This window comes from Osmerus eperlanus, chromosome 20 (assembly GCF_963692335.1).
Source record: "Osmerus eperlanus chromosome 20, fOsmEpe2.1, whole genome shotgun sequence".
NCBI lineage: Eukaryota > Metazoa > Chordata > Actinopteri > Osmeriformes > Osmeridae > Osmerus > Osmerus eperlanus.
The window spans coordinates 9,444,249-9,469,954 of NC_085037.1; the positions used below are offsets into that span (position 1 = coordinate 9,444,249).

The 25,706-nt window shown below is 46.9% G+C and overlaps 1 protein-coding gene across 14 annotated transcripts in view; it reads right to left on the bottom strand.

Annotated features, from left to right (window-relative positions):
• The window catches only part of epb41a (erythrocyte membrane protein band 4.1a), a 40,172-nt gene that overhangs the window by 11,274 nt on the left and 3,192 nt on the right, over positions 1 to 25,706 (bottom strand). Inside the window, exons 1-23 of one of the 14 annotated variants that reach the window (XM_062487125.1) lie at positions 21,978 to 22,136; positions 14,921 to 15,291; positions 13,166 to 13,459; positions 12,744 to 12,848; positions 12,574 to 12,616; positions 12,165 to 12,240; positions 11,518 to 11,736; positions 11,080 to 11,167; positions 10,113 to 10,265; positions 9,912 to 10,009; positions 9,577 to 9,752; positions 9,355 to 9,465; positions 8,424 to 8,564; positions 7,289 to 7,468; positions 6,321 to 6,512; positions 5,387 to 5,920; positions 4,762 to 4,839; positions 4,332 to 4,573; positions 3,916 to 3,984; positions 3,681 to 3,728; positions 2,562 to 2,624; positions 539 to 712; positions 12 to 65 (exon numbers count right to left, since the gene is read on the bottom strand). In XM_062487125.1, coding sequence (XP_062343109.1) covers positions 12 to 65; positions 539 to 712; positions 2,562 to 2,624; positions 3,681 to 3,728; positions 3,916 to 3,984; positions 4,332 to 4,573; positions 4,762 to 4,839; positions 5,387 to 5,920; positions 6,321 to 6,512; positions 7,289 to 7,468; positions 8,424 to 8,564; positions 9,355 to 9,465; positions 9,577 to 9,752; positions 9,912 to 10,009; positions 10,113 to 10,265; positions 11,080 to 11,167; positions 11,518 to 11,736; positions 12,165 to 12,240; positions 12,574 to 12,616; positions 12,744 to 12,848; positions 13,166 to 13,459; positions 14,921 to 15,291; positions 21,978 to 21,993 — 3,525 coding nt within the window. In that variant the 5' untranslated portion in view covers positions 21,994 to 22,136. Of the gene's footprint in view, positions 1 to 11; positions 66 to 538; positions 713 to 2,561; positions 2,625 to 3,680; positions 3,729 to 3,915; positions 3,985 to 4,331; positions 4,574 to 4,761; positions 4,840 to 5,386; positions 5,921 to 6,320; positions 6,513 to 7,288; positions 7,469 to 8,423; positions 8,565 to 9,354; positions 9,466 to 9,576; positions 9,753 to 9,911; positions 10,010 to 10,112; positions 10,266 to 11,079; positions 11,168 to 11,517; positions 11,737 to 12,164; positions 12,241 to 12,573; positions 12,617 to 12,743; positions 12,849 to 13,165; positions 13,460 to 14,920; positions 15,292 to 21,977; positions 22,145 to 25,706 lie in introns of those variants that run through there. The other 13 variants (XM_062487130.1, XM_062487135.1, XM_062487126.1 and 10 more) reach the window with 13 other exon arrangements.

Genomic DNA, 25,706 nt, shown 5'->3' on the forward strand with positions numbered 1-25,706 from the left:
AGTACCTTTACCTCTGACATGCCACCAACTACTCTGTATGCAGGTGAACGGGTGGGTGTCCTCACCTGCATACACACACACACACACACAGAATCTTTACATACTGAACATGTGCACAAAGTGAGAGCTGAACTGACCAAATCTACTGCACCTTTCTGTACACATTTCCAGTAAATGTGGCTTCGCACAGTGTTTTTCCCATCTGTTCTCAGCAAGGGACCCTATTCTAACAAATGCCCAAGACGTGAGTCAGTCAACAGGCTTCCTCTGATGACTGGGATCAGATTTGCATCGAAACTAACTCAATGATGAGAGAGAAGACCATAGCACCACCAAGTGGAAGATATTGTTTAATGTCGCTGTGCAACAAGTGACACAACACAAGAACCTCTTGTGTTCTCAATGGACAATGAGAGCACAGACACTGCACAGAGACTATGGTTAAACTGGTGCCAGCTCTGAATAGCATTTCTTAAACATCTCACAGTATCCAAGTAGCCAGTTTGTCCTTCTACCTCCCTCCCAGGACAGGACTCACCCCGTCCGGCTGCAGCTGGCCGTTGATGCTGGCGGTGCGGAACGGTGAGTTGGTGGACAGGCGTTTGTCCCACTCGCTGGGCCTGGGGTCTGGCACGGACTCCATGAAGCTCCTTTTCAGCTCACTGATGCTGGTGTGGTGACGCATGATTTCTGTCTGGGTCTTATCCAGATCCTGGGAGGCAGGGGGGGGGGGGGGGGCAGGACGGCCGAAAGAGAAAAAAAGAGAAGTGGAGTGCGGGACGTAAAGAGACAGAACATGGAGAAGGGGAGAATATAGAAAAGAGGAGAAAAGAAGGGAAAACAGGAGTAAAGACAGACAGATATAGATAGTGTGAAAGAAAAAGTCAAGAGTGGGGGAGTGTGTAAGGCGGGGGAAGACACAACCAGAAAGGGCCAGAGTACCCAGATTGGAGGGGATTGGGGAAAAAATATCTGTCATTATTCCCAAGTGATGAATGATGAATACAAAAACAGCCGCTCAACCAAACAAATGCAACATCATGTTTCTCATTACTAATGCTGTTTGAGGAGGTATGCCTCTCTTCCAGAGAGACGCAACGCCCCTCTGAAGGGGAGGCAGGCCTCCATCCAAACAACAAGACACTCTCTGGACAGACAAGACTCCTTTCTCCCCATACCTAATCTCTGCCAAGTGCAGAGAGATCCATCAACTACAGTTGTGCTTATCCATATTCATGTGCAGGATAAAACATCCAGATTTTGAGTAATTGCTTGTTACAAATCTGCAGCATGAGAGACGTGATTAGAGGCATAAAGTCTACTGTCTAATGAGTATTCATAGGAAACATCTGCCTGCTAGCCAGCACTGGATGGCGTTTTCAATGGACAGGAGTCTGGACCAGAACAGGCTGGGCCCGTGTGAGCCAGCCCAGGAGGAGAATTGTGGGCGCCTTGCCTGCCTAAAGAGCATCTGTCTGGCTCTCTGCCACCCGGGAAATGGTCGCCTGGTTCCTGAAGCATGCCAATTTCGTTTCGTCAACCATCCCCGGTTTCTCATAAGGCGACAGCTGTTTTAGTTTGGCAGCAAGCGGAAACGTTGATTTGAACCGGCCAAAGACACGGCTGAGTTGTGAGGTTGTAGAAGCACCATGCCCTCATGCTTGAATACAGGTGGATGTAAAGGAGCTCGGTCGACCAGGTGACCATTTCACAGAGCGTGTGTATGGGCGTGCATGTGAGGGTGAAGGAGTGTCTTCTGAGTGCACACAGCCAGGGGGGATCAACCATCACATCATAAACAGGTCAAAAGAGATGAAGGGAGACTTAATGCGTCACAAAGTTAGACAGAAGATCATGAGGACTGCAGGTAAGTGTGTGTGGGGGGTCTTCAGGTCTCTGGTTAGTCACCGTGAAGTTGGTGGAATGTACTGTAGCCATGGCAACATTGTTAACATGGCCATCAAAACCACCTGGAAATATATGACTGGGGAGATCAAAGGTGAATTTCCTCCTACAAGTTTTTATAAGTAAGAACACTATGCTGTGGTGTAAAATATAACACTTTGCTTGATAAATAAACCACTCAAACATCAAAGGGTAAAAATGGTGCAACATCAAATAAAGGGCTGAAATGAGAAGAAGCAAGCACATTCTCTCAGGCCAATGACTTGGCAGTTGCACCAATACAGATTTACTGATTGGCAAGTGTATGAGGCTATGATAGTGAGAGAGGAAGCACTCCCAATCATATATTTAGCAAAATGCAACCAGGAAATGAAGATTAGGAAAGTAGTAATGCCAAAGAAAGATGAGTACTTGCATTAGAGTGAGACAGAAATATAGTGCATGCCAAGCCTGTAGGGTTAAGCTGAATGGACTGTTTACAGACAGAGAAAGAAATAGGCGTCAATACGAGCTGGTGTACAGTCAGATAGACAGAGAAACAGGCATCAATGCAGAAAAGAAAAAAGGAAGACTGACGTGCGGGCAGAAAGAGAGAGAGAAAGTACATGCCGCAATAGTCAAAGAGCAAAAGGACATTTCCGAAATTTGATACAAACCTCCAACATTAAATTGCTATGTCTGATATAAATAGTTTCACCCTCAAGTTTCTTAGCTCTTTTCTGTGAAAAACAACAAAAAAAGGAAACATTTGGTTGGTCTCAGACGTGGGAGTGCAATTCATTGTCATTTCACTGCTACTGTTTGACTTGTGGGTGCATCCACAGTGACGATGGCTCAAATCACAATGTTATGAGACAAGTGCAGCTGAGATCAGGGTGCAGCATCCTGTAGGGTTCAGGCTGAGTTCACTCTGGTCGCAGACAGACAGTGTGGTGGGCTGATCCAGAAGGATGATCAGGTAACCGGGGAGTCAGATGGTTGAGCGGTTAAAAATCGGGCTATTAATCAGAAGGTTGCCGGCCGTGCCAAATGACGTTGTGTCCTTGGGCAAGGCACTTCAACCTACTTGCCTCGGGGAGAATGTCCCTGTACTTACTGTAAGTCGCTCTGGATAAGAGTGTCTGCTAAATGACTCAATGTAAATGTAACCCTGCACTGGAAATATGCTATAAATGTGGTACACGCTAGCTGTCGACAGTTTTTACTGTAAATATGAATGTTCACAGCAGTGTGCAGAGTCTGGGTACTGTAGTTTCCTGACGTCCACTGCCTCTGCTAAAGCTAAAGATTCTCATTCATCAAATGTATTTCTCACTTCCTAGTTCCTTGGCTGGCACTGGTTCTGTATTTTCTCTGAAGGAGGGAACGACCTGGTTAATAATGCATATCTGTAGCTGCTCCTCAAAAGAAAAGTGCAGAAGAGAACTGAAAACAAACTTATTTTTTCTCAGTGCTGTCACTGTCCAAGGAAGTCTTTGATCACTTTGAACACATACTGTAAGCCCTCAAGAAAGAGGTACGTCAATAGCACATTCTTGTATAGCTATGACAAACAGTAGATATACAAGGCTAGGCAGAAGTACAAACAGCCACAAAAACAAAATATGAGCAATAAAAATTACAACTAATAACAAGTACTGTCAATAAACTATTGCAGTGATGTAAAAATGGTTAGGGAAGCCAAACGAGGACACAAATCAACAGCGATGCAAGTGAAGCGCGGATTAAAATGGTGATTCCTCATGCAGAAACACTGACTGGAGGAGACTTCTAACCTTCCTCACTCGCACCATCTCCGTGCTGGTTCTGTCTCGGGGCGACTGCTACTCCCCCCCACAGGAGGGAAGAGAGAGGCATGTGCGCGTTAGTGCTTGTGTACTCTAGATCAACCCCAACCCCAGCCCTTCAGTACTGTACTGTACTTCATATGCTTTAGACAAACAGACACACGTATAGCGATACAGTCCATGCACCCCGTCATGCGTCAGGCCCGGGGACCTGAACACAAACCTTTCTTTCCCTTTCTCCGTTGGTGGCTGTGACAGCGGGGGCGTGTCTCCGCTCTCTCCTGGCCACCGTCTGCAGCAGCACAGACACAGCTCAGACACGGGGCTACCAGCAGGGCGGCGCCACTGAGCTAGAACTGACACTGGGGCAAGCCAAACCCTCACAAACGTAAAAGCTAGATCTCTCTGGAATGTTTATCGACCACGACACCCAGCACCCGAAAGCTTGTGTCCTACTGTTTCCCAAAGGGTATATCCAAACCAAAGTCAACACAGTTCATGACAAAGACACATTACACTAGAGGAATAACCTACATCCTGTGAAGAGAGAAGAGACTTACTACAGAAAAAGATATTTGATGTGTTTGAGGTGACCTGTATATATCTGAGTTGGTGTGTGTGCATGTGTGTGTATAATACCTTGATGTCTGGGGTGGACTCAGGCCTGGGGCTGTGTGTCTTGGTGGAGCCAGCCACACGGCTCTCAGCCTTCCTCTCCGCAGAGCGAGACCGCCGTCTCGTCGGGGTGGAGGCCTGCCGGCGCTCCCCGCCCCGCGGCAGAGCGGAGGTCACGGGGGAGGGGGCCGCCTCCACTGGGGACACAGGGGTCATGATGGGGGCGCTGACGGGGCGGGTGTTCTTATCCGGGGTGGATGCCATGGCTACAGGGGGAACAGGGGGGGGGAACAGGAGGGGGAACAGGAGGGGGGTCAACAGTCCAAACTCTGCTAGTAACAAAATCTGTGACAGTTCGACATTCATCCGTTGGATGACACACATACATTCACACTGCTACATTAAAACATCCCACATGCAGGCCAGAGTGCTGCCCTCATGTAGTAGTCAGTACCTGTGGGAATCAGGGAAGGGCCGGGCTCTGGTGGAGGAGAGCGATCCAACAACTCAAACCAGTCATCCTTTACTAACACTGAGGAGAATTACAACCAATCAGAGAGAGAGCACAACAGTCTGGTGTGTCTGGTGTCCCAAGCTCCGCACAGATGCCTGGCGTGCAGTGCAGCAGCACCATGTTAAGTAGCGAAGCCTCTGCTGGTCGTGACAAGCTCCTTCGCATGACGCACTTCCCAAAGAGCAAAGCTGAGTGTAAATACAGGGGAAGAAGTTTTTGACTTGTGAAAGTTTGAGAAAGTTAGAGCCATTATTCTCTCTGCTGTAGCCCTATGTTATTTTAAGCCTCTGTCCTCCCACCCTATTGGAGAGAGGAGCACATAACAGCAGAGCGAGGAATGCGACTGATTGTCTCCCACAGGATGTCATATTGATTTTTATTGAGCACTTGAAACAGGCCCAGGGCAGTGACTGATATTGGAACGCACTCCTTAGAAACAAAAGCAAAGCCACATAATCCAGACATATAGCTTGACATCACAAAAATAGCCCGAGTCTGCTCGCTGTCTAAATGCCAGGGTCTGTGGAGGGCAGGCGATGCTTCAATGCGGTTTGATTTCTTGTACCTGGAGGTAAGGTGAGAGGTCTGGGAGGGTCAAGGTCGAGCAGGATATACCAGAGGTCATCCTGCCTCTGAACGTAGGATTGGAGCTGCCAAATCTTCTCCTCCAGAGCCCTAGTCCTCTTCCTGGCCCCGCCCAGCTCCAGCTCCACCTGCTGCTGCAGCCTGCCAGCCTCCTCCTCCAGCAAGGCCAGCCTCTTGGTCTCCAGGCCCCAGTCCTTCCCCGGGACCAGGCCTGTCTGCCGGGCAGCCTGCTCCCACTTCTCCCTGAGGCTGTGGCTCACAGCCCTCCACTGCTTCTGCAGCTGAGCGACGCTCTGGTGACACAGCCACAGGTCCTGCAGGGTCTGGAGCAGTGTGTCCTCCACCGGGTCTGCAGGCCACGGGCTGCTCCTTACATTCGCACCACCACCTCCCCCCCCTTCCTCTGCAGCCCGCCGCCTCCGCTGGGAGGCCCTGCGGATGGTACCTGGTACCGTGTCAGGAGGAGGAGCGGCGCTGGGATAGGCCGGAGGTGGGGCTCTCCTCGTAGGGGCGACTGGCATGGAAGAAAGAGGAGTCCTCAGGGGAGTCGGAGAGGAGCAGAGAACTCTCTGGAGGATGAAATCTGTAACTCAAACAAGCGTCTGCGGGTTCTCTGAATTTAGAGGCTTGTCTGCACAGAGACAGTTCTCAGTGTGACAAGACGCTTTCATTCATCGATATTATTAATGTCACAACAAGCACAGTAATTAGTCAGCTTGATACTCCAGCACATTGTCCTGGGATATTGCGAGAGCCTGTTATATTGTTGTAAGCTTTAAGCTGAGGTGTGAGGTATGTGTGTGTGACACGGTGGCACACACACAGAGCAAGCTGAACAATCCAAAGTTAGGTTTGGCATTATCGTATCGTTCAAATGAGGAAGTGCAACAAAGCTTGGCTAAAACAATAAGTACCTTCAAGAGGGATCACACAGACATGGTCCAATAGCCCAAACCAATCATCTTCTGAGATCCACACCCATGTCTGTTTAGGTGGGGCTTCAAGAAACCTGATTCTCTTGGTGGGAGAGTTATGAATGATCTTCAGCACCATTCTGGGAGGGGTGCGAGCAGAGCCTGACACTGGGACATGCCAGACCCGAGTGGCTGATGAGACAAACAAATCCTTCACTGACTGTTTAGCCAAGCTTAAGGACAATGTATAGTGACCGCAAGTACGCTAGGGCTCGCGTCTGCAGACCTGCTAAGCTATGTCAGGAGCTACAGCAGCCCTATGGATGTGTAGATAACGTGGAGAATGCAGTTCTTGAGTGCCGCTCAGGAACTGCTCCGCTATGACTGTGCGGCACTCTAGAATATTTCTGGGAGGTTCCGCCCTCGTGGGAAGTTCTATCCAAGCACATGGGCTACTAGCGTCTATTGCAAATTGGTGGCAACTTTTATGTGGAGGATTAGAGCATTCATTTAAAGGAATGTGCATTCTCTAAAAGGGTATCTCCATCACGCTCATTGCGATCAGTATAAATTGGCTGTTAGCAGGGAAGAGAAGGGCGTTGTAGGTCGGTGACAAAGATCGGTCTGTCAAAAGAGGCCAGAGAAGATCGTACATGTCGAGGACAGAACACAGATCACAGTTAGATCCCAGTTTGATCAAAGCTTAGGTTAGTGTTGACTGTGAGCGAGGAGCAGGTTCAAATTACGACGGGGTGCAAATTCCCCGTTTTCAAATTAGCAGGGAATTTTGACAAACGTCAACATAATCTTGTAAGATTGAAAAACAGTGAAGCACTACTTGGAACACATTACACTATTTAGACCAGTCAAAGCTTATAAGTCGAACCAAGAGTGAGTTTTTTTTGGTCTTGTTAGCTGGCAACTGGACTGCATGTGAATTACAGTTTAGTACGTTTTGGTGAGGCTACCTCTCGAGACCTGTAGGGGGCGCACCGGGGTGCGATCCAGCAACACAAACCAATCATCCTCCTCTGTGAATTCTGGATGTGTCCAGCTCCTCGTCCCTGTTACCGTGGTGACGTGAGGTTTTTCTCTGTACTGTGCTGGTTTGTTGATTGGACGGTGCTGCCGCTTGGCTTGAGACAAGACTAAACCAACACAGTGAAGGAAAACTGTCAATCACAGGTCGCCTATGGTGCCAAAACATTCTCATATTTAGATCACAAGACACAGTATAAAACGCAGGGGGGTACATTATAGAGATAACTGTCTTCAACAATATCGATCAAACTTGTTCCCTCTATGCAGTTCTGGCAGGACCCTGTAAGACTAGCACTGTGCTACTGACCTATCAGCAGGTGGAGACACTGAGCAGTACATTGACAATTAAGTTTGTCTCATAATCCTAAATGTACAGACATGCTCTGTTCAGATAGATATTAGGAGGATAAAAACCCACAGCATTCTGTAGCTTCACCCTCACTGAAACAACGACACACATGCTGCTAAACTGAGACATGGAAAACAGACATGGGAAGCATTTCTATGACTCTATGAAGTCTCCCATATGTGAATTGGGATCCTATGGGTCATTTCCCTGCCAACCACACACACACGCACACACAGCTCCGGGGAATCCTCAAGCCCTGGCTTGATGAGCTACCACTACTGTATGTGCAAAGCGTTCAGTTCAGTTGAATGGTCTAACAATGCCAGGGGCCCTTACGACTGGAACTGTGTAATGAGCCACAGCAGGGGGGAGCGCTGGGTTTCTGAACAGCTGCTGGTTCGTTTGCATGTTTACATGCATCAGACTGACCCTGCAGCTATTGTTATTTATCTCACAGATGAGTGTGTCTTGGCACGGCAACAAGAGTCAATTGAGGCAACTATCTTGGGTTAAGCTGGCTCTCCTTTAAGGAATAATAGTTGTTGCTGTGGCAGGGTGTTTTTGCTGTTGCAGACAAGGGTGGATCTATGACAATACTGGGCTCTCACAGGGATCTGTCAGGTTGTAGAGGTCATGATGAGGTCAGCGGACTCACAAAGCAAGCAGGTGTGAAGGGCGAGTCGGTACAGCCCAGAGGGGCTCTGATTGGCTACCTGAGGGAGCAGGGCGTGGGTTGGAGGAGAGGAAGATGAAGGAGGAGGAGGAGGCGTCTGCCGTGATGTTGGAATCCTCCCTCCACTCTCCTGGCTCTTTTATGAATGAACCGGCAGTTTGAGGCGGCAGGGGAGTGGTCACTGTCTCACACACAGCGAGTGAACACAAAAAACACAATTCAGAAAAGAAAACAATTCCGATTTACACGAAAGCAAAAAACGGGTAGATCTGAAAAGCATGATGTAACGTTTTGGTGCAAAGGAGTATTAGGGAATTGAACAACAAGCCCCCACTCCCACCCCCACCCCCAGCTAGAAAGTGTAGTGTAAGTGCGTGACTGTGTAGCAGCGGAGTCCCTGCTGTGCTCTTAGCCTCAGGATTATCACCAGTCAGCACACAGCGGGGGGGCCGCGCGGTGAGCTCAGCACCGGCGGGCCTGCAGACGACAGCAAGCACAGCGGAGACGCACACAGCGCATTGGTGCGCGGCGAGGAGGCGTGTCCTGGAAAAGGAAGCGTAAGCAGCCAGATGGTGATGGACTCGTCGGGGCTCCGGCAGGTCAGCTTCGACCTGGCAGGGTCGACCACAAGCCCCCTAGGAGGCCTTGCTGTGCCACGAGCTGAGCACGTGCACAGGGGGAGGACTGAGGCTGGCCGGGGTTAAGTGTTGAGGAGAGGAGCTGAACAGCAGGAGCCAGGTGGGAGGTAATAGTCCCGGGGGAGTAGGGAAAGCTGTTTGGTGTGGTTGTGCTTAATCAGTGACTCACGACTTGTGTTGTAAGCAGAAAGTGAAACAGATGCTATCAGGACAGGTTACATAAGCGAGTGTCCCAGATGACAAGGCTGAGAGGCGGTGAAAGCAGAGGGGAGAGCCTCTCCGAGCTTAAGTGACTGCAGGAGGAGTGAACAGCAACCCTGTGCTGCACAGTACCAGAGGGGTAGAGGGTGGGTGGAAACCGTCCAGCATCCATTAAACAGAACCAGTCGTCCTCTTCTGTCCTCGCTCGGGTGAACTGAAGTACAGGAGGATACTTACCTCCGGCTGAAGTACACAGGGACAAGTCAGAGTAGTATCTGTGTTTTCTCTTGTGCACGCGCACACACACACACACACAGGTACGTAGGCACGCATCACACATGCATCTACACACACCTCCATCAAGACTCCTGGAGTTTCTCTTGCTGGACGAGCGCTGGAACAGCGGGGCCGGCCTGTCGATCATGGAGCTGGCCTGGCGTGTCTGGGCCTGGGTCCGGCCGCTGTAGCGGAACTTGGAGCCCAGCGCCAGGAACTTCCTGGGAGTAGTAGCCACCTCGGTGGATGTCAGCCTGTGTGGCAGAGAACCAGGATGTTTCGAACCACAACAATAAGCCTCAATGTTTCGATGTTATGATGTTCTGTGCAAACACAATGTTTTGCTCTTGTTTGTGAGCAGGGAGGGTACCCAGCCAACTAAGGAGTGATCATTCCCAGTGGGGACCTCTTACCTGAAGAAGGTATGATGCTCCACACAAACTTTCCAAAGCTTCTTGGAGGCCTTGTAGTTTGGCAGTTTGAAGCCAATGGCGCTTTCATACTGTTCCATCTGTTAACAACAAAATCGGGGAACAAGCTCTATTTTAGCTCTGCACTAAAGCAGTTCATTCTTGAGGGGAACAAAAGGGTTTGCGTTTAGGATTCTGTTGTACCTCTGAGGGACGAATCTTGATGAAGAAGCTGCTGCGTTTGTATGAAACCTTGAGGACTTTGGGCCAGGGGAAACGATTGATCCTCAGCTTGTCCTTATAAACCATCAGACCACTGGAACACACTCCCAGCATGATGTCCACCCCATCCAGGTCCTGAAGAGAGAGAGAGAGAGAGAGAGAGAGAGAGAGAGAGAGAGAGAGAGAGAGAGAGAGAGAGAGAGAGAGAGAGAGAGAGAATGAGAAGAGAGAGAGAGACACAGACAGAGAGATGGATAGATAAACAGCATTAAAGGAAATTTAAGGAGTAGAAGAAAGAGAGAGAGAGAGTAAGACATAGACAGAGAGATGGATAGATAAATGAGGAGAGAGAGAAACAGCATTAAAGGAAATTTAAGGAGAGTAGAAGAGTTACTGAGGGAGTCACTGTGATGGTTCTTATCCTGCAGTTGACCTGCAATGACTTTGGTCATCCACTGAGAGGCAGCATGCACCTCCATTTCAGTATAAGGACCATATTTTATTTAAATCCCTAGTTTGATGCAAACAGCCTGACCTCCTTTTCTGCTATCAAATATGACACGCCATGTGTTTGTCCCTTTTTTGGGACACAAACACTGACTTGGCTTTAATGGCTGTAATGCAGACGGCCTACCTTGGTCTACAGTTTCTACACAACACAAACCCTAAACCATGTCACAGTACTCAAGATCCTTGTCATCCCCTATTCCTGATTGGAGAGGTCTGGTAAGGAGGTTGTGTCTGTTCTTTCCACTGTACCTTACATTTAGTCATTTAGCAGATGCTCTTATCCAGATCGACTTACAGGGAAATTATCCCCGAGGCAAGTAGGGTGAAGTGCCTTGCCCAAGGACACAATGTCATTTTGCATGGCCAGGAATCAAACCGGCAACCTTTTGATTAATAGCCCGATTCCTTAACCGCTCAGCCATCTGAGCCCCATCTGTACCTTAGCCTGGTGAAGGTCCACCCCGTACATGGAGAGTTTCTTGGCATTCTCCAGGAACATCATGTCTGCCTGCGCTGGACTCATCGCCCTGTGGACAGGATTTAGGTGAGTGGATGCATGTGCTTCCCTGCGTACCAGATCATCCAGCACACACATACACTAACACAAGAACACACACACACCTGAGCACATACAAACACACCCACTAAAACATGACTGTGTGTTTGGCAGTGCAAGGCCGTAATCATAATACATGTCCCCACCCCAATATATTGATAAAAATATGTGCTACGCTACGACAGGCAACCACGCACGCTGTCCGAAATTATAATTTAAAAAATTAATTTGTCCCTCCCAATGTTGACTCCATTGCTACGGCCTTGATGCAGTGCGAGCGTGTGTGTCTCTCCCATCGTCCCCCGACCTGCCGGTGCTCACCTGTATGTGCGGTGCAGCTCCATCACCTTCTCCTCCAGCTCCTTGGTCTGGCCCTGAGCCAGGCGCAGGTCCTTGGCGTAGTCCGTCCCGTGCACCTCGGGGTCGTACTCCCCCAGCTCCGACTGCAGGGCGTAGGAGCCCAGCAGGGCCAGCGTGACGAAGGAGCAGGGCAGCCTGCTGGCCAGGATGTCCTTACGCAGCTGCAGACACAGAAAGTACCTGCCCGCGCAACACAACAGGGGGTCAGGGAGAAGTCACAGCAGGCTTTGGACTCTTTCTGTCTATAACTTTCTCTCTCTCTCTCTCTCTCTCTCTCTCTCTCTCTCTCTCTCTCTCTCTCTCTCTCTCTCTCTCTCTCTCTCTCTCTCTCTGTCTCTATGTCTCTCTCTCTCTCACCTCAGTTGATGATGTTAATTAGGGTTTAAGCCTCCTAGTTGTTTACTAAAAGTGCTGGCACACGGATGTGGAGGCGGGGTGAAATGGATTCATTATGATGATGAACTGAGCTAGCAGGTAAGGACTGGATGGCGAATTGTCATGTGATAAATCTGTTTCTGTTCAATCCTGCCGTAATGGTGTTTCTTTCTCTATGTTTCTCTTTGTATAGACAGAGACGGGAGAGGGAGGGGTGAGTCGGTGGAGTTTACCTGGTGATGTCTTCAGAGAGCTGGGCGGGGTCAGGAGGGTAGAACTTCACATTGAAGGTAAAGTCATAGGTAGTGCCTGGAGAGAGAGACAAAGGACACTTGATAAAACGTACTTATGAGGACATAAATGAGCAGGGGTGCGTTTCCCGAAAGCGTCGTAAGCCTAAGTTGATCGTAGAATCCATCGTAGGACGAATCTTAGTTTTACAGGCCGTTCCTAAAGACATCGTAGCTAAAGTGTCTCTTGGAAATTCGTAACTCTTGAAAGTGCATAGATTAGCCTACTCCTTACGAGCATGTTTGGGAAACGCACGTAAGAAATATCGATGGTTTCGTTTTTTGCTCGATCGTTGCTACGATCCATCGTTATCGGGAAACTGTTCCAACTAAGCTGAGGTGAAAAACTCACCATGCACTTGTCTGCGGATCTCCTTGGTGAAGTCCATCCAGGTCTGTGGAGGTGAGGACATGCATTATGACACACACACACACATCAGATCTGTTAGATGGTGTTTTATGTCGGTAGATCTCAGATCGCAGAGTGCACGTGAGATGGTGTGTTGGCTGGTGGGTACTGACCTTCATGGAGGGTGTCTCCCAGATGGCCAGGCCATAGTAGTCCCTCTCCATAAGATTAAGATGGTCACACACCTTGGAGAAGAGATCCTGGCCCTTGGCATGTTTCTGTAGGAGAAAAACAAGATTTTACCCATCCAGTATGTGAGATACTGTACAAGATACTGTTTGACAGAATTGATCCAAGGTTGTTAAGTATGAAAATCATCTAGTTGGGTCCTAATGTGTGAAAAATTAATTTGTGAACAACAAATTAGTGCCCCAAAGGGAGTGTGAGAATCTGAGTATTTCTCCCCAAGGACACTGACAGTCTGTTAGGCAGCTGTTAAACATAAACACAGACTGATAATGAGTTTGATAATGGCACACTAAATGTGTCTTGAATGACTTCTAAATTGATTAATTTCATTGACAGAGTCTCTTACGTCCAGCTCACACTCATACAGAGTGTCGTCCAGCAATGTGACTTTGCACTGCATGATCTTGGGTCGACGGGGGGCTTTGGGAGGTTTGACTTCGTCCTCTGCAGCCTTCTCTTCTCCCTCTCCCTCTCCTTCTCCCTCTCCTTCGGCCTCTCCCTCCGGCTTGGACTCCTCGTCCTCCTCCTTCTCCTTCTCCTGCTCACTGTCCTCTCCTTTCTCCTTGTCTTTCTCCTTTTCCCCCTCGTCCTCTGACTCTTTCTCAGTGTCAGGGTCTTCCTTCTGGTCTACCTGGACAGGCTGACGGAACACAGACAGCAATGCCTTCATTGTCATAGCCTCACTGTATGCACCCCGACACATGGTATCAACGTGACCAAAGCAATGTTTGGACTGATAAAGGACTACCAGACAACCGTTTCACGTACTGTAGCCTTCAGTTTAAGCTGGATCACAAACTGTGTATACATCATGCAGTAACCAAGCTAAGACCAATCGATATCTAAATACCTTAACCACACATGTTAAAAGTCATACTCTGAAACCACATTGATCTCATGATATTATACCAAAACGTTGTAATCAGGTCAACTGCTCAGCTCCTCTAAACCACAGGCAGTTAAACAATGGCTCTTCTGCTAAATAATTAAAAGCTCACGAGGCAACAAAGAAAAAAGCAAGAAAAAGAAACATTGCTATTGAAGATGGAGACAAGTCTTAAAATAACAAGCGATAAGTAAGAAATAAGAAGCTGCAGGGCCGGTAGACAGTCAGACAGACAGACAGAGACAGACAGACAGACAGGCAGAAAGAGACAAAGAGACAGAGAGCCAGACAAACGTTTTAAACATCCCTTTCAAGTATGTCAGTGGGGAGAACAATGCTCTTAGGTTACTACACTGTCTCCCTGGAGAATAAGCTAGACAGGAGATGGCTGGCTGGGCTTGGGAACACTAAGTAAGTCCCCTCTGTGAAGGCCTGACCTCAGGAGGATGGCAAGGCTCAACGCTAACGACTAGTGAAGAGAGCTTCTGCATTGGCTTTGTTTCACATCGGCCAATCAGAACATGATACCACAGTCCTTTGGTACCTATTAGTCTGTGCCTAAACAGTCAATTAAGCCTTCAAGATTAAGAACTCAATGTGTTCAATAGAAACAATATTTTGAGGATCTTTGGTTTAAAGTGTAACTGAAGATATAACTGTTATTCTTGTAAACAGAAGTAAAGAATGATAAACCTTAAGGCTACCAAAAGTAACAACCTAGATCACTCAAAGATTATTCACGAGAGGCTCAAAGCAAAGACTGAGATCAATACTTTAGTCTTATCGGATCTATAGGCTCAGCTGTAGTCCAGTTAATAGTTGACTCAACTACAAACAGGTTCTAACCAATCCAGATGCCACATAATGAATCAATACTGCATTGGCACCCATGGCAAAATAACTCACTAGATTAGCTAGCAAGTAAACTATGTTAATGAGCAAGCTATATATCTGTCTCCCATTGACAAAATGAGATTTTCCCAAAAAATGCGTAGCATTTGAATGTCATCAAACATCTGGCATTCAAAGAAATTCTATATAATTATAACAAACCAGGTAGACAAGAAAACACTTTCCACCACTGTGAACATCCACAGTGATGCAGTTGTTTTGCTGGATCTGGACCCATGTCTGTTTGCTTCAATTTGTTTTCGCTTTTAAAGTGCAAGTCCTGGGTCGTCCCAGGTGTGGGGTAGAGCAGAGGTCACACAGTACCTGAGCCTCCACACTGCTGACTGAGTGCTGGTCCAGCGCGGCGTCGCCCTCCAGCCTCAGCTCCGGCTCCGGGTCAGCAATGGGGGCCTTGGGCTCGTCCTCCCCCTTGTGGTCCTTCTCTCCGGCCTCCCCCTCGCACTGTGAGCGCCTCTTCAGGAAGGAGGAGAAGAGGCGCGAGAGGCCCCGGCCGGCGGAGGTGCGGGTGCGTGGCTTCAGCTGCTCCTCCTCGGGGGAGGGCGAGCCGGGGCTCTGGGGGGTGACGGGGGAGGCTTCCTGGGGCTCCGAGGGCCCAGGGTCCTGCGCTTCCGGCTCTCCCTGCTGCCTCGGTTTCTTCTGCTGGCTCTCTGCCTCGTCTGTCGTCATGGCAACGGCTGGGGGGGGGGGGGGGAACATGCGCGCACGCACGCATCGCAATGGTTAGTACGCTGGAACAGCATGTGTAGAAAGAGGGTTTACACGGTTTACCAAAGCGTGGGATCATAATTTTAATGTTACAATATGGTCATTACACTAAATATCAGCCAGCCACCTGGTGGAATGGTGGCTTCAAGCATATGCAGGTAATTATTCAAAAAAAATAAGTAAATGGACACAAACACACACACACGCACACACAGACACACACGGGTATACACACACAGGGGAAGGGAGAGATGTAGGCAAGAGTGGCCTTCCTAACGATTCTCTTCACCCCAGGATAGAGGCCCCCTACATGAACATCAGGAGGGGGGGGGGGGGGGTCTTTCATAGGTGCTGATTGTGCCTCAGTCCTCTATGCTCAGACGGCTGAGCCAAGCAACATCAGGGTTCAGCACCGCAGGAGAACTGCTGGGGCTGTGGTCCCATATAAAACATTTTTTATAGAAAGTGTTAACCTCAGATACGTAGATCGCTTAAAAATGCACAAAACTATAGAGACAGGGGAGAGGGGTTGCCGTGGCAACCTCAGCTTTTACGAGGAGGGGGAGGGGGGGCGTGGGGCTGTGTTGTCATTGTGCTGGTTGAGTCCTCGCTGGTGACTCAGCATGGGAACATGGGTAGAGTCTGGTCATAGCCATCCAGAAGGCTGCGGAGGATCACAGGATGTAGGCTTACACCATCACTCTGCCCTCGACCACAGGCACGCTATGGCTGCTATCCCTGACCAGGTTTCTGTTTGAATATCTCTATCTTTCACTATCTAGGCCTTCTATACATACACCCAACCCCCACCCGCAGACACAGTCTATCTCAGCCCCTGGTCCCAGTTTGATGGACACAATGGGAGGTTAATCAAAGGAAGCACTTGCTTAATTGCAGTTCTGAGAGGGACACATGCCACATAGGACAAAACAGCAGCACTATTACAGCCTGACTGCTGTTCTATTCCCACTGCACCCCTCATGTCCAGTGCTGTACACTTCAGCAGGTCATCCAGGAGGGAAGTGCACTTGTTCAGACCCCAGGGCAGAAAACAAGAGAGACTAGGGCCCAGGTGGATGAGGTGAAGAAGGATCCTTCAGATTCTCCTTCATGGACAACACGCTGCTCTAAGAAGAGATTTGACAGAGCAGAGAGCAGCTGCTGGTCTACTTGATCACATCATTTTAATAACTCTCCCACACAAGAGTCAGGAGACCCGGGCAGACCTTTGGTCTAGACATGATTAGCTTTCACTCTCCAGTATCTCATTCACCTCCCATCCTTCTCCGTATCTCTCTCTCCATCTCTCTCCCTGCGTTTCTTTCCCTCGCCCGCCCCTCTTTTTCTTATTTTATTTCTCCCTCATTACGCTACTGCGGCTCGGAGACTAGAATCGCCATAATTATCACCACCATTATCATAATTCCAGTCTTTAAACAGGGATACTGCTTTCAGGCTCTGGGAGCACGAGGGAGACGAGAAGCAACCAACCACAACTCTGCTTATTGTCCTCATACCCATTCATGTCTCTATTTCAGGTCCATCTGATGATGTTCTTGACTAGTACGTCTTTACATTTAGACATTTAGTCATTTAGCAGACGCTCTTATCCAGAGCGACTTACAGTAAGTACAGGGACATTCCCCCGAGGCAAGTAGGGTGAAGTGCCTTGCCCAAGGACACAACGTCATGTGGCACGGCAGGGAATCGAACCGGCGACCTTCTAGTTACTAACCCGATTCTCTAACCGCTCAGGCACCTGACTCCCTAGTCTTAGTACTAGATGTACTTAGTTTTATGTGATGGAAAAGGCTTGGTGTCAATGTGGCCCACAAACACTATGTGTTTGCGCTCATATTTGTCTAGTTCTTGTCTCACAGGGATTCCTCCTGTGTATGAGGCAGTAGTGTGTGTGTGTGTGTGTGTGTGTGTGCGTGTGTGTGCGTTCTCATTAGGCCTGATTATGTGACTTCCTTTCTAGTCACAATGTAAAAAGCGATATTGTTCTAGCTGTCACATCCGCTCTCTGTGGTCCATGGTTCATTCTCCACATCTGCCACACAGGGTGCGGGTAGATGTCAAATCACAATCCTGTTGGCAACAGGATTTGGCACGTGGCTCTGTCCAGTCACAATATCCAGCCACACAAGCACAATGGCACACCTCCTTCCTGTAGAAACAACCTTGCTGTGGAAGGCAGAGAAGGTTGGAGGGAAGGTGCAGAATGTGCAAGTGACCAAGAAGAAGAGACGGTCTATCTGATCTTTAAATGGCTCCCTTTGGTCTTTTAGCCAAAGCAACACGCACCACACAACAACAACAACATCCCAGAGAGGCATGCATGCGTCATGGATCAGAGCTGGGGGCGGAGGGATACTAAATCCTCTTCAGCTCTCTCTTTCTCTCTCTTTCTCTCTCTCTTTCTTTCTCTCTCTCTCTGCTTTTGTGCATCGTGTGACCGGTAGGCTAACAGCACTCCATTGCTGCTAATCCACCCTTCAGCTGCCCCTCCCCCTCCCTCCCCTCTCCCTCCCTCCCTCCCCCTCTCCTCCTCTCCCCTGCCTGCCATCACTACCACCATGAGGGCCTGAGCCCTGTCACCCTGCAGCCTCCCTACAGTGCCACTTCATCCTGTTATAACAGACTGCGCAGCACACACACATTTTCCCTGTCTCTACCTTATCCAACTGCAACGCACACATTCACTATCTCCAGAATCCCATTAAAACAGACTCCAGCTGTCAACGTACCAGCCAATGCAGTCAACTGAGACACACACACACACAGTGTGCCACACAGAGGCTTGGGCAGCCAATTGGCTTGGTTACTGATTTACCCCTATGGTCACTCACACCTCAAGTAAGTGGATTAAGAAGAGTGACACTGCACTCTTCTTGCGACAAAATCATGCAATGACCATCCATGATCACCCTACATACACACACAAAGAAAACGCACACAAAACACACACAATGAACACACAATTAAACAGCAGGGGGAGCATGTGTAGGCATAGCAGATGTTAAGGGGTGCGTTCCAGCTCTCTGGCCTCTCTTTCTAGGGGTTGAAGGAATAGCCATGAGACCTTAGACTTTATTAACCCGCAGCCACACAGCATGGCCACTCTCAGCCAGTTTGATATCACAGGGCCCTAGGGTATCACAGGGCCCTAGGGTATCACAGGGCCCTAGGGTATCACAGGGTCCTAGGGTATCACAGGGCCCTAGGGTATCACAGGGCCCTAGGGTATCACAGGGTCCTAGGGTATCACAGGGCCCTAGGGTATCACAGGGCCCTAGGGTATCACAGGGTCCTAGGGTATCACAGGGCCCTAGGGTATGACAGGGCCCTAGGGTATCACAGGGCCCTAGGGTATCACAGGGCCCTAGGGTATCACAGGGCCCTAGGGTATGACAGGGTCCTAGGGTATAGGGTGGTGCCATATAGGCCAGTAAGCTAAAGTATGAGAAGTAGTTTCAAGAGAAACTGCTTCTCCACATTGCACGACAAAAGAGTTGAGCACTGGTGATGATAAAAGGCATTTATTATATTTCGAAGCTGCTCTTGAATGCATGATAACTCTTTAAGGTGCTCGAGCTGATTAGAGAACTACACAGGGCCAAGAACCGGGTCAATAATGGACAAGTGTGTTGTATGTGTGAGGACTGTTAAGAAGAGCTTTAAAACTATTGTATGCTGTCTTTGTGCCCACACAAACTATACACTCTGCATGCTGTACCTGTACCATAATGCGTGTGCACATTTGTATTTCATCATGACAGTTTGGAACCAACTAGGTCTATTTTAATGCTGCCACTGTATTATTCCAAAAAGTCAGCTGGTGTATGAGATATGACGATGATAAAAAACAGAAATTGCAGGTTCAGCCCCCAGGAAGTACACTGGAAGAAGAGATGATGCCAGCTCCCTCGTGCTGTGTGGGGCTGACAGAGAAAGTAAGGGGGCTGCTGACAAAGCAGAAATGACAGGATACGTGGGCTCCAGGTGTACGAAGTCTTGATCTAACCAGGGCTTCCGTATGACCAGGATTAACTGTGCCCAGCTGCTCACAGGGCATATGGAGTGAAACACACTCCCTCCACCACACGCATGGATTTCTACTTGCACGCGCCTGAACACACACAACCCACAACTGCTCCAAATCACCTTTCACTGCTGAATCAAAAAGCTTTTACCTCTCTCTCTCTCTCTCTCTCTCTCGATCGATCTTCATAACTGAAGCCCCTGACCACACCTTCTATTATGCGTGCAAAGGAAACGAAAAATCACCAATAAAATGCATTTGAAAAAATACTTACATACAAAACCGCTTAAGCAAAATCTAAATTTCTAAATGCTCGGTAGATTGTAGCTGGGTGCAGAAAGTGAGCTTAAGGATTGAAAGCGGATTTAGAATTAATCGGGATTAGAGCAGGGTCTGTATGCTGATGTGGAGGGCAGAGGCAGCTGGATGTGTGTCTGTCAGTCATCCTGGCCCGTCCACCCTGTCCTGCTCCTCCCACACGTCCAACTGTACACCCAGCATCCCCTCTCTAACAGTCAGGACCAGAGAAAGTGACCCAGAAAATGATGGCCTGCTTGTCTGCCTGACCTAAATGACTTCAGAGGCAGGAAATGTCTGATGAGTGACACTAGAGAAGTGTCAGGGCAGGATTTGGTAAGGGCCCATGAGACCATAGAAATGTGTTGATCAAACATGAGCCATATTTGGTTTCCTTGCACTGGGAGACTGGACAGGCCTGGAGGCCTTGGCTCAGGGAGTTAGTGACAGCGATCGAAGTAATCAATGACAACATGGGCATTTGAAGTCCACCAAACAAAGCCTTCAGAGAGACACACGCTCCTGTGATGTACTGAACTACGGGTCCATGCAAATGAGAGAAAATTACACCTCTAATCAATTTGTGAAAGGTGAAAATGATTGTGTGTGAGACTGGGAAAGAAGAGAGGAAAAAGAGAGACAGAGACAGAGAGAAAGAACGTAGGTGAGTAAAACCAAGTACATTAACTGTAAGACTTTAAAAAAGAGTTGTCATGTGGTTGTAAAAATGTGTTGCAATCTGCTGGATTTGATGAAGATGTGAATGACACTGGCTTGTTTTAGCACATGGGCCACACAATTCTGAAAAAACAGAGGGAGGTGTCTTGGCTTGATCTAATGACAATCTTCCTTACTTGTTGCACTTACTGTCCCTCACATGCTTAAGGATTTGGGGTCAAGAGACCTGTTGCTACGGCTACAGCGAATGCTATCTCCATAATCAGTAAACCACCATCTCTGTAGATAGACTGTCACTGCCATCTTTAGGGATATATGGGTTCAATACATATAACCAGGCCCATTCACAATCTTCATCCAAGCACACCAAACCAGTGAACATGAAAATAGACACGATAACTAAGAAATGTACATCTAATCAAATGTATTTACAAGTGTGTCAGATTAACATTGTGTACAAGACACAGACTGATGGAACCTGTGCAGTAACCAACAGTGCCCAATAAGTCACTGGCAACCTTACCAGCTGCCATACTCTCCCAGTACAGAACATTAGGCCTGCTAGTGAACATACTCTTTAAGTACTGAAACACACAAATGTCTGGTAAATTTAAAATAAAATGAACAATACATTACATAACAGCAACATTATTCTTGCAACTACACTCCCTTGGTAAGCACTTCTACCACAAAATTCCAATTAGCGTGTTATTTCTGACCACAATGGTATCAGATTACATCACTGGCGGTACACTGACGCGTCAGAGCTGACAATGATGGCTCCACAGGGGACATTTTTAACAATAAGAGGCAGTGTTTTCAGATAGATCGGATCTTCCTTAAATCCAATTTCAAGTTACTAAAAACTGATAAATGGATGCCCAGTCCGGGAATTATGATAGTCTGATTTTTTAAATTATTTTTATATTGATGATCTACTTATTGAGTTATAGTATGTTAAAATCATGTGGGGAAGTGTGTGATCAACATTGATTCTATTTTTAAACATTAGATAAAAAAGGCATATCCAAAGACACATCAAAAGTTTTGTGTCTAAATGGAAGAAAAACAAAAAACGATTTTTATGGTTTTTACTGTCTTTTGATCAAATGAATCGTGTGGCTGCAATTAGGCCCTACTTCAACGCTGATGACTCAACGTTCCCATGCCATTTGCACTCCATGCAATTAAATCTTATATTTCTATTCACCTTTACATGAGAAAATGTTTAATGGTGTCAAATGGCAACAATTGTATTAATTATAAAAATAGCTAATACGCTCCAATCTTTATGAACATGTTACCCTGCCACAATGATGCTCGTGTCAGCGTCCTCATCCTAGACCCGTTGTCAGACTATAGATTTGTCTCTGATGGTCACGAAGCAAATGTGCCACCTCTTCCTCACTCATTGTTAAGGCAAACAATATATACATTTTCTCTTCAAATAAAATGTTATTTTCACAATCCAAATGGACCATTCGAGACTTTCTAATATAAGCGGGTGGCAGGTATTTAAAGGTTGTCTGAAAATGGCGCCGAATGTGAAAAAAATGTCAACAGATTTCTTTCCTCGCGAGCATCGCATCACAATACATAAACCATCGCTGATGTAGAAGGTTGCACATTTCTTACCTTTCCTCTCTTTCATTTAAAAGATAAACAGTCTTCAATCAAATTACGGTTGGTTTTATTTTCACGCATCGGATAAAAAGAATGTTAATTCCATGTGTGTTATTATCCAACAATGTTTTATAAAAATGTGTTTAGGCTCTAGTAAAAAGGGGGAGCTCCGTATGCAATGAGGCTAGTGTATTTATAGCGCTGGCCAATGGGCGACGTGCAACCACCAGCCTAATCCAATCACGGTGTGCAGGGCTGGTGTTCAGAGGCAAGCGCCAAGGCTGCACCATCGTAACCAAGGATACATAAATGTGCCCATTTGCTAAGAAAATGTATGTCTATTTCAAGAAGTGGATAAAGAAATCACATTAACATGCAAGAAAATATGTCAACCTCTTCTCTGTTCTTACATAAATTGTCAGCAAGAGGTCTGAGGAAATTAACAATATACATTTTTATAAAGGGGGAAGAAAAAGGCCGGTGCGCCATAACTATGCAGTGTGCATTGTAAACCCCGTGCCGGGATTGCCTTTTAGTTTTTGAAAACAATATGTTCTAATACCTTTTAAAAACGAGGCAGTTCCAAGTCTGCTCTAAACCTTGCCTAGGCTACTGCATGTATTTGGGGCAACCTTCGGAGACGCTCAATAATAAATAGCAATAACCATCCATCTTAGGGCAGATTGAACAAAAAACAAATCATTTTCAATTGGAGAAGATCGGATGGCATGCAAAATGTTATTAACAACGTGACTGTGTGAACCATGCTATAAATACAGTATTTCAACAAAGCGTTCTTACATGAGTTATATTTTACAGTATGCTTTAGATAAAGAACACAGCTTACACGCACACAATTCCCACAAAAGGAACACAAAATAATAGGCTACAAGCCAACTAAGTAGTAGGTCTACATCGAGTTGAAAAGATGTAGGCTCAGATTGGGTCTCATGCAGCCAGCGTTGTTGTAATTGGCATATCTAAGCCACTTTTAGCCCCCTCCAATGGGGTATGACGCCGAAACACAATAGCTTCAACAGTTCAATTTCACTGCACTCAACGTTCTTTTGCTGTGCCTGTGCTGCTAAGCGCACTGTACATAGTGTATTATGCGATATTTTCCACGTAGCCTCTCGTTCATTCTAGCACAAAAGCCACCTCCCGTCCTCCTGCACCTCCCCCTTTCGCTGACCCTGCACCCCAAATGTAAGGAGCAGGTGCTCTGCAAGACCATCTCGTGATATTAAATGACAACACCAACCAGACAGGGTCCCCAGAGAGGAGGAAGCAGAAGGCAACCTCACACCAAAACATAGTTGTGCGCGCACACACACGTGCGCATAAACACACTAACACACACAATAGGACCTCTTCCCACACACACATAGTCACAAACATACATACAAACATTACATCAACATATAAATCCACATGCATAGAGATAACCCCTCCCCACCACTCCTCATCTCACACACAAAAGCAACCCCTCCTTTCTCGCCCACCGCCACTACCGGATCTCTTCTAGAATGTTCCCCAAATCTACCTCCCACTCCTATAGACATCTGCGACTCTGGCCTCCAGCTGAGCATGTGCTCTTTAATTACCTCACTTCCCTTCCACTCAATTACTGCCCTGACAATACCTTGTTCAAACGCACCACACCACTACACTAACAAGCTGGCTTGATCTTTCATGAGGACTGTGACAACACTGAGGTAGAGATAATTTAACCTAGGCCCAATGCACAGAGATTATGGTAGAAACCCAAATTTGAATTATTTTAAATAAAAAACTCAGTCGGAATTAAGCAAGACAGAGATGTATAATTTGAAAAATTACATCAAACAGCACAACAAAGAGAAGTCATTTCTATATGTATAAAATGTGTCTTCACATATTTTTCTTCTGAAAGCACCATGATGTTTTGTCCCACATATGACCCAAGTATTATGCAGTGTTTTTACTGTTGTGTTGATCGGAAGAGGAGAGGGGAGGGGGGGGGACGGGGGGGGGGGGAGGGGGGGGGGGTATCATTGAAGACCCTCAGGCTCTAATTAGCTCAGTCTGTCTGCAGTTTCATCTCTGTTCAGGGTGAGCTTATGCCCTCACAGCAGACACATTGAACTGATCCCTACTGGTCTGTGTGGATACGTTTAGTTCTGGAACACTTTGTAATTGTTTTGCAGCCTCAAAATTAGCTCTCAGGAAAGTTGAATTCTCGTACTTAAGAGTGACACAAAGGATGTGTGTGTACAGTATGTGTGCAGGAGTGTGTCTGTGCTGTGGAGGTTATAAAATGTGACTACTATGCAATGTCCAGTATCAGACAATGTTGTGGCTGCATCCTATCTTCTCCATCTGCTCCCAAAACCCCCTTTTAAAAACTAGGGAGTCTGGACAGTCTTGAATCATGTCTGTGCCTGTTTGGGTGGGTGCATGGGTGCATGCTTAGGTATTTGTGTTTGTCTGTGGAAAATGTAAGATTGAGAAGGGTGTCAATAGTTGTGATCTAATCGAGCAGTTCAGACATATCAACATGCATAATTATACTCCAATTAGTCAGATAAAGGATTCCTTTTGGGAGAGGATGTGCACTAAAAATAATGAATGTATATTAAAATAAATTCATCTGTACGTAATGTAATGCATCTAAACAGTGATGTAGGAAGAAAAAAAAACTTCTACACCTGCTTTCCTTGTTCATTACAGTACCTGTGAATACTATCAAATCTAACCAAAGGCGTCTTCCTATGTTTTAAATAGGTCCATTTCATGTTCTGGAATTCCTATATCACAACTAACACAACGTTGTTAAGAATGTTAAGAATCCTAAAGTAAAAAAGGTCTTTAAGGTCAAGGTCCTAAATATTAACTTTAAAGGGACCACTATACTGTTCTCTGTCATGTGTTACATAAGCTATCCCTAGAGACAAAATAATATAGTTTTATTTGTTGTATTGTGCATCTGCAGTAATAGTGTTTTTGAAAACCACAACCCTCTGCTGGGATGATCGTTTTTGATCTATTTTACTGCTCGGTTTCCATGTCGACGATCCATGTAGTTAATCCCATAAACGAGTCAAGAGACCACCTGTTAATCCATTTCCCATGCCTGACTGACTACTGCCTCCTGGTGACCAATTTACAGACATGCAGCACTTAGATTTCTAGATAAGTAGTATCTACTGTAGGCCTAGATTACAGACCTCAGCAAATTACTGAGGTCTGCATTATTTTATTCATTTGACAGAAGCTTTTATCAAAAGAGACATACCCAGACTCTGTAGAGATTACAGCAGAAGATCAAGGATCAGAGGAGCATTGTTCAAATGCCTAGATGTTACTGGATACGGTATGTGGATGGGGGTTTGGTTTCCATTACTATTTGGATGTCACAACGCAAAGCTATGCTGCCCCACAGATGTCTGTTCTGAGTAGATAACAAGAAGCTCCACCTCTGACTAAAATTAGTGTATTTTTATCCCCCATCAGTGACTGTTTTTGTCTCTGGCTCATACTACAATTACAAAGCAATATTTTTCAGTATTTAAAAAAAGAAAAGAATAAACTAATATACATCTGCTGCCCTGCTCCCAGATTCAGATCTGCACACCACATTTTTTATACTCCTTCCTCTCACTGTACCATAGTCAGGACAGCATTATGTTCCCTTCATCAAGCTCAGTCATCATCTTTGATCCGTTTGCATTATTTCTCTGTTCCCAGTTTGAAGACGAACCA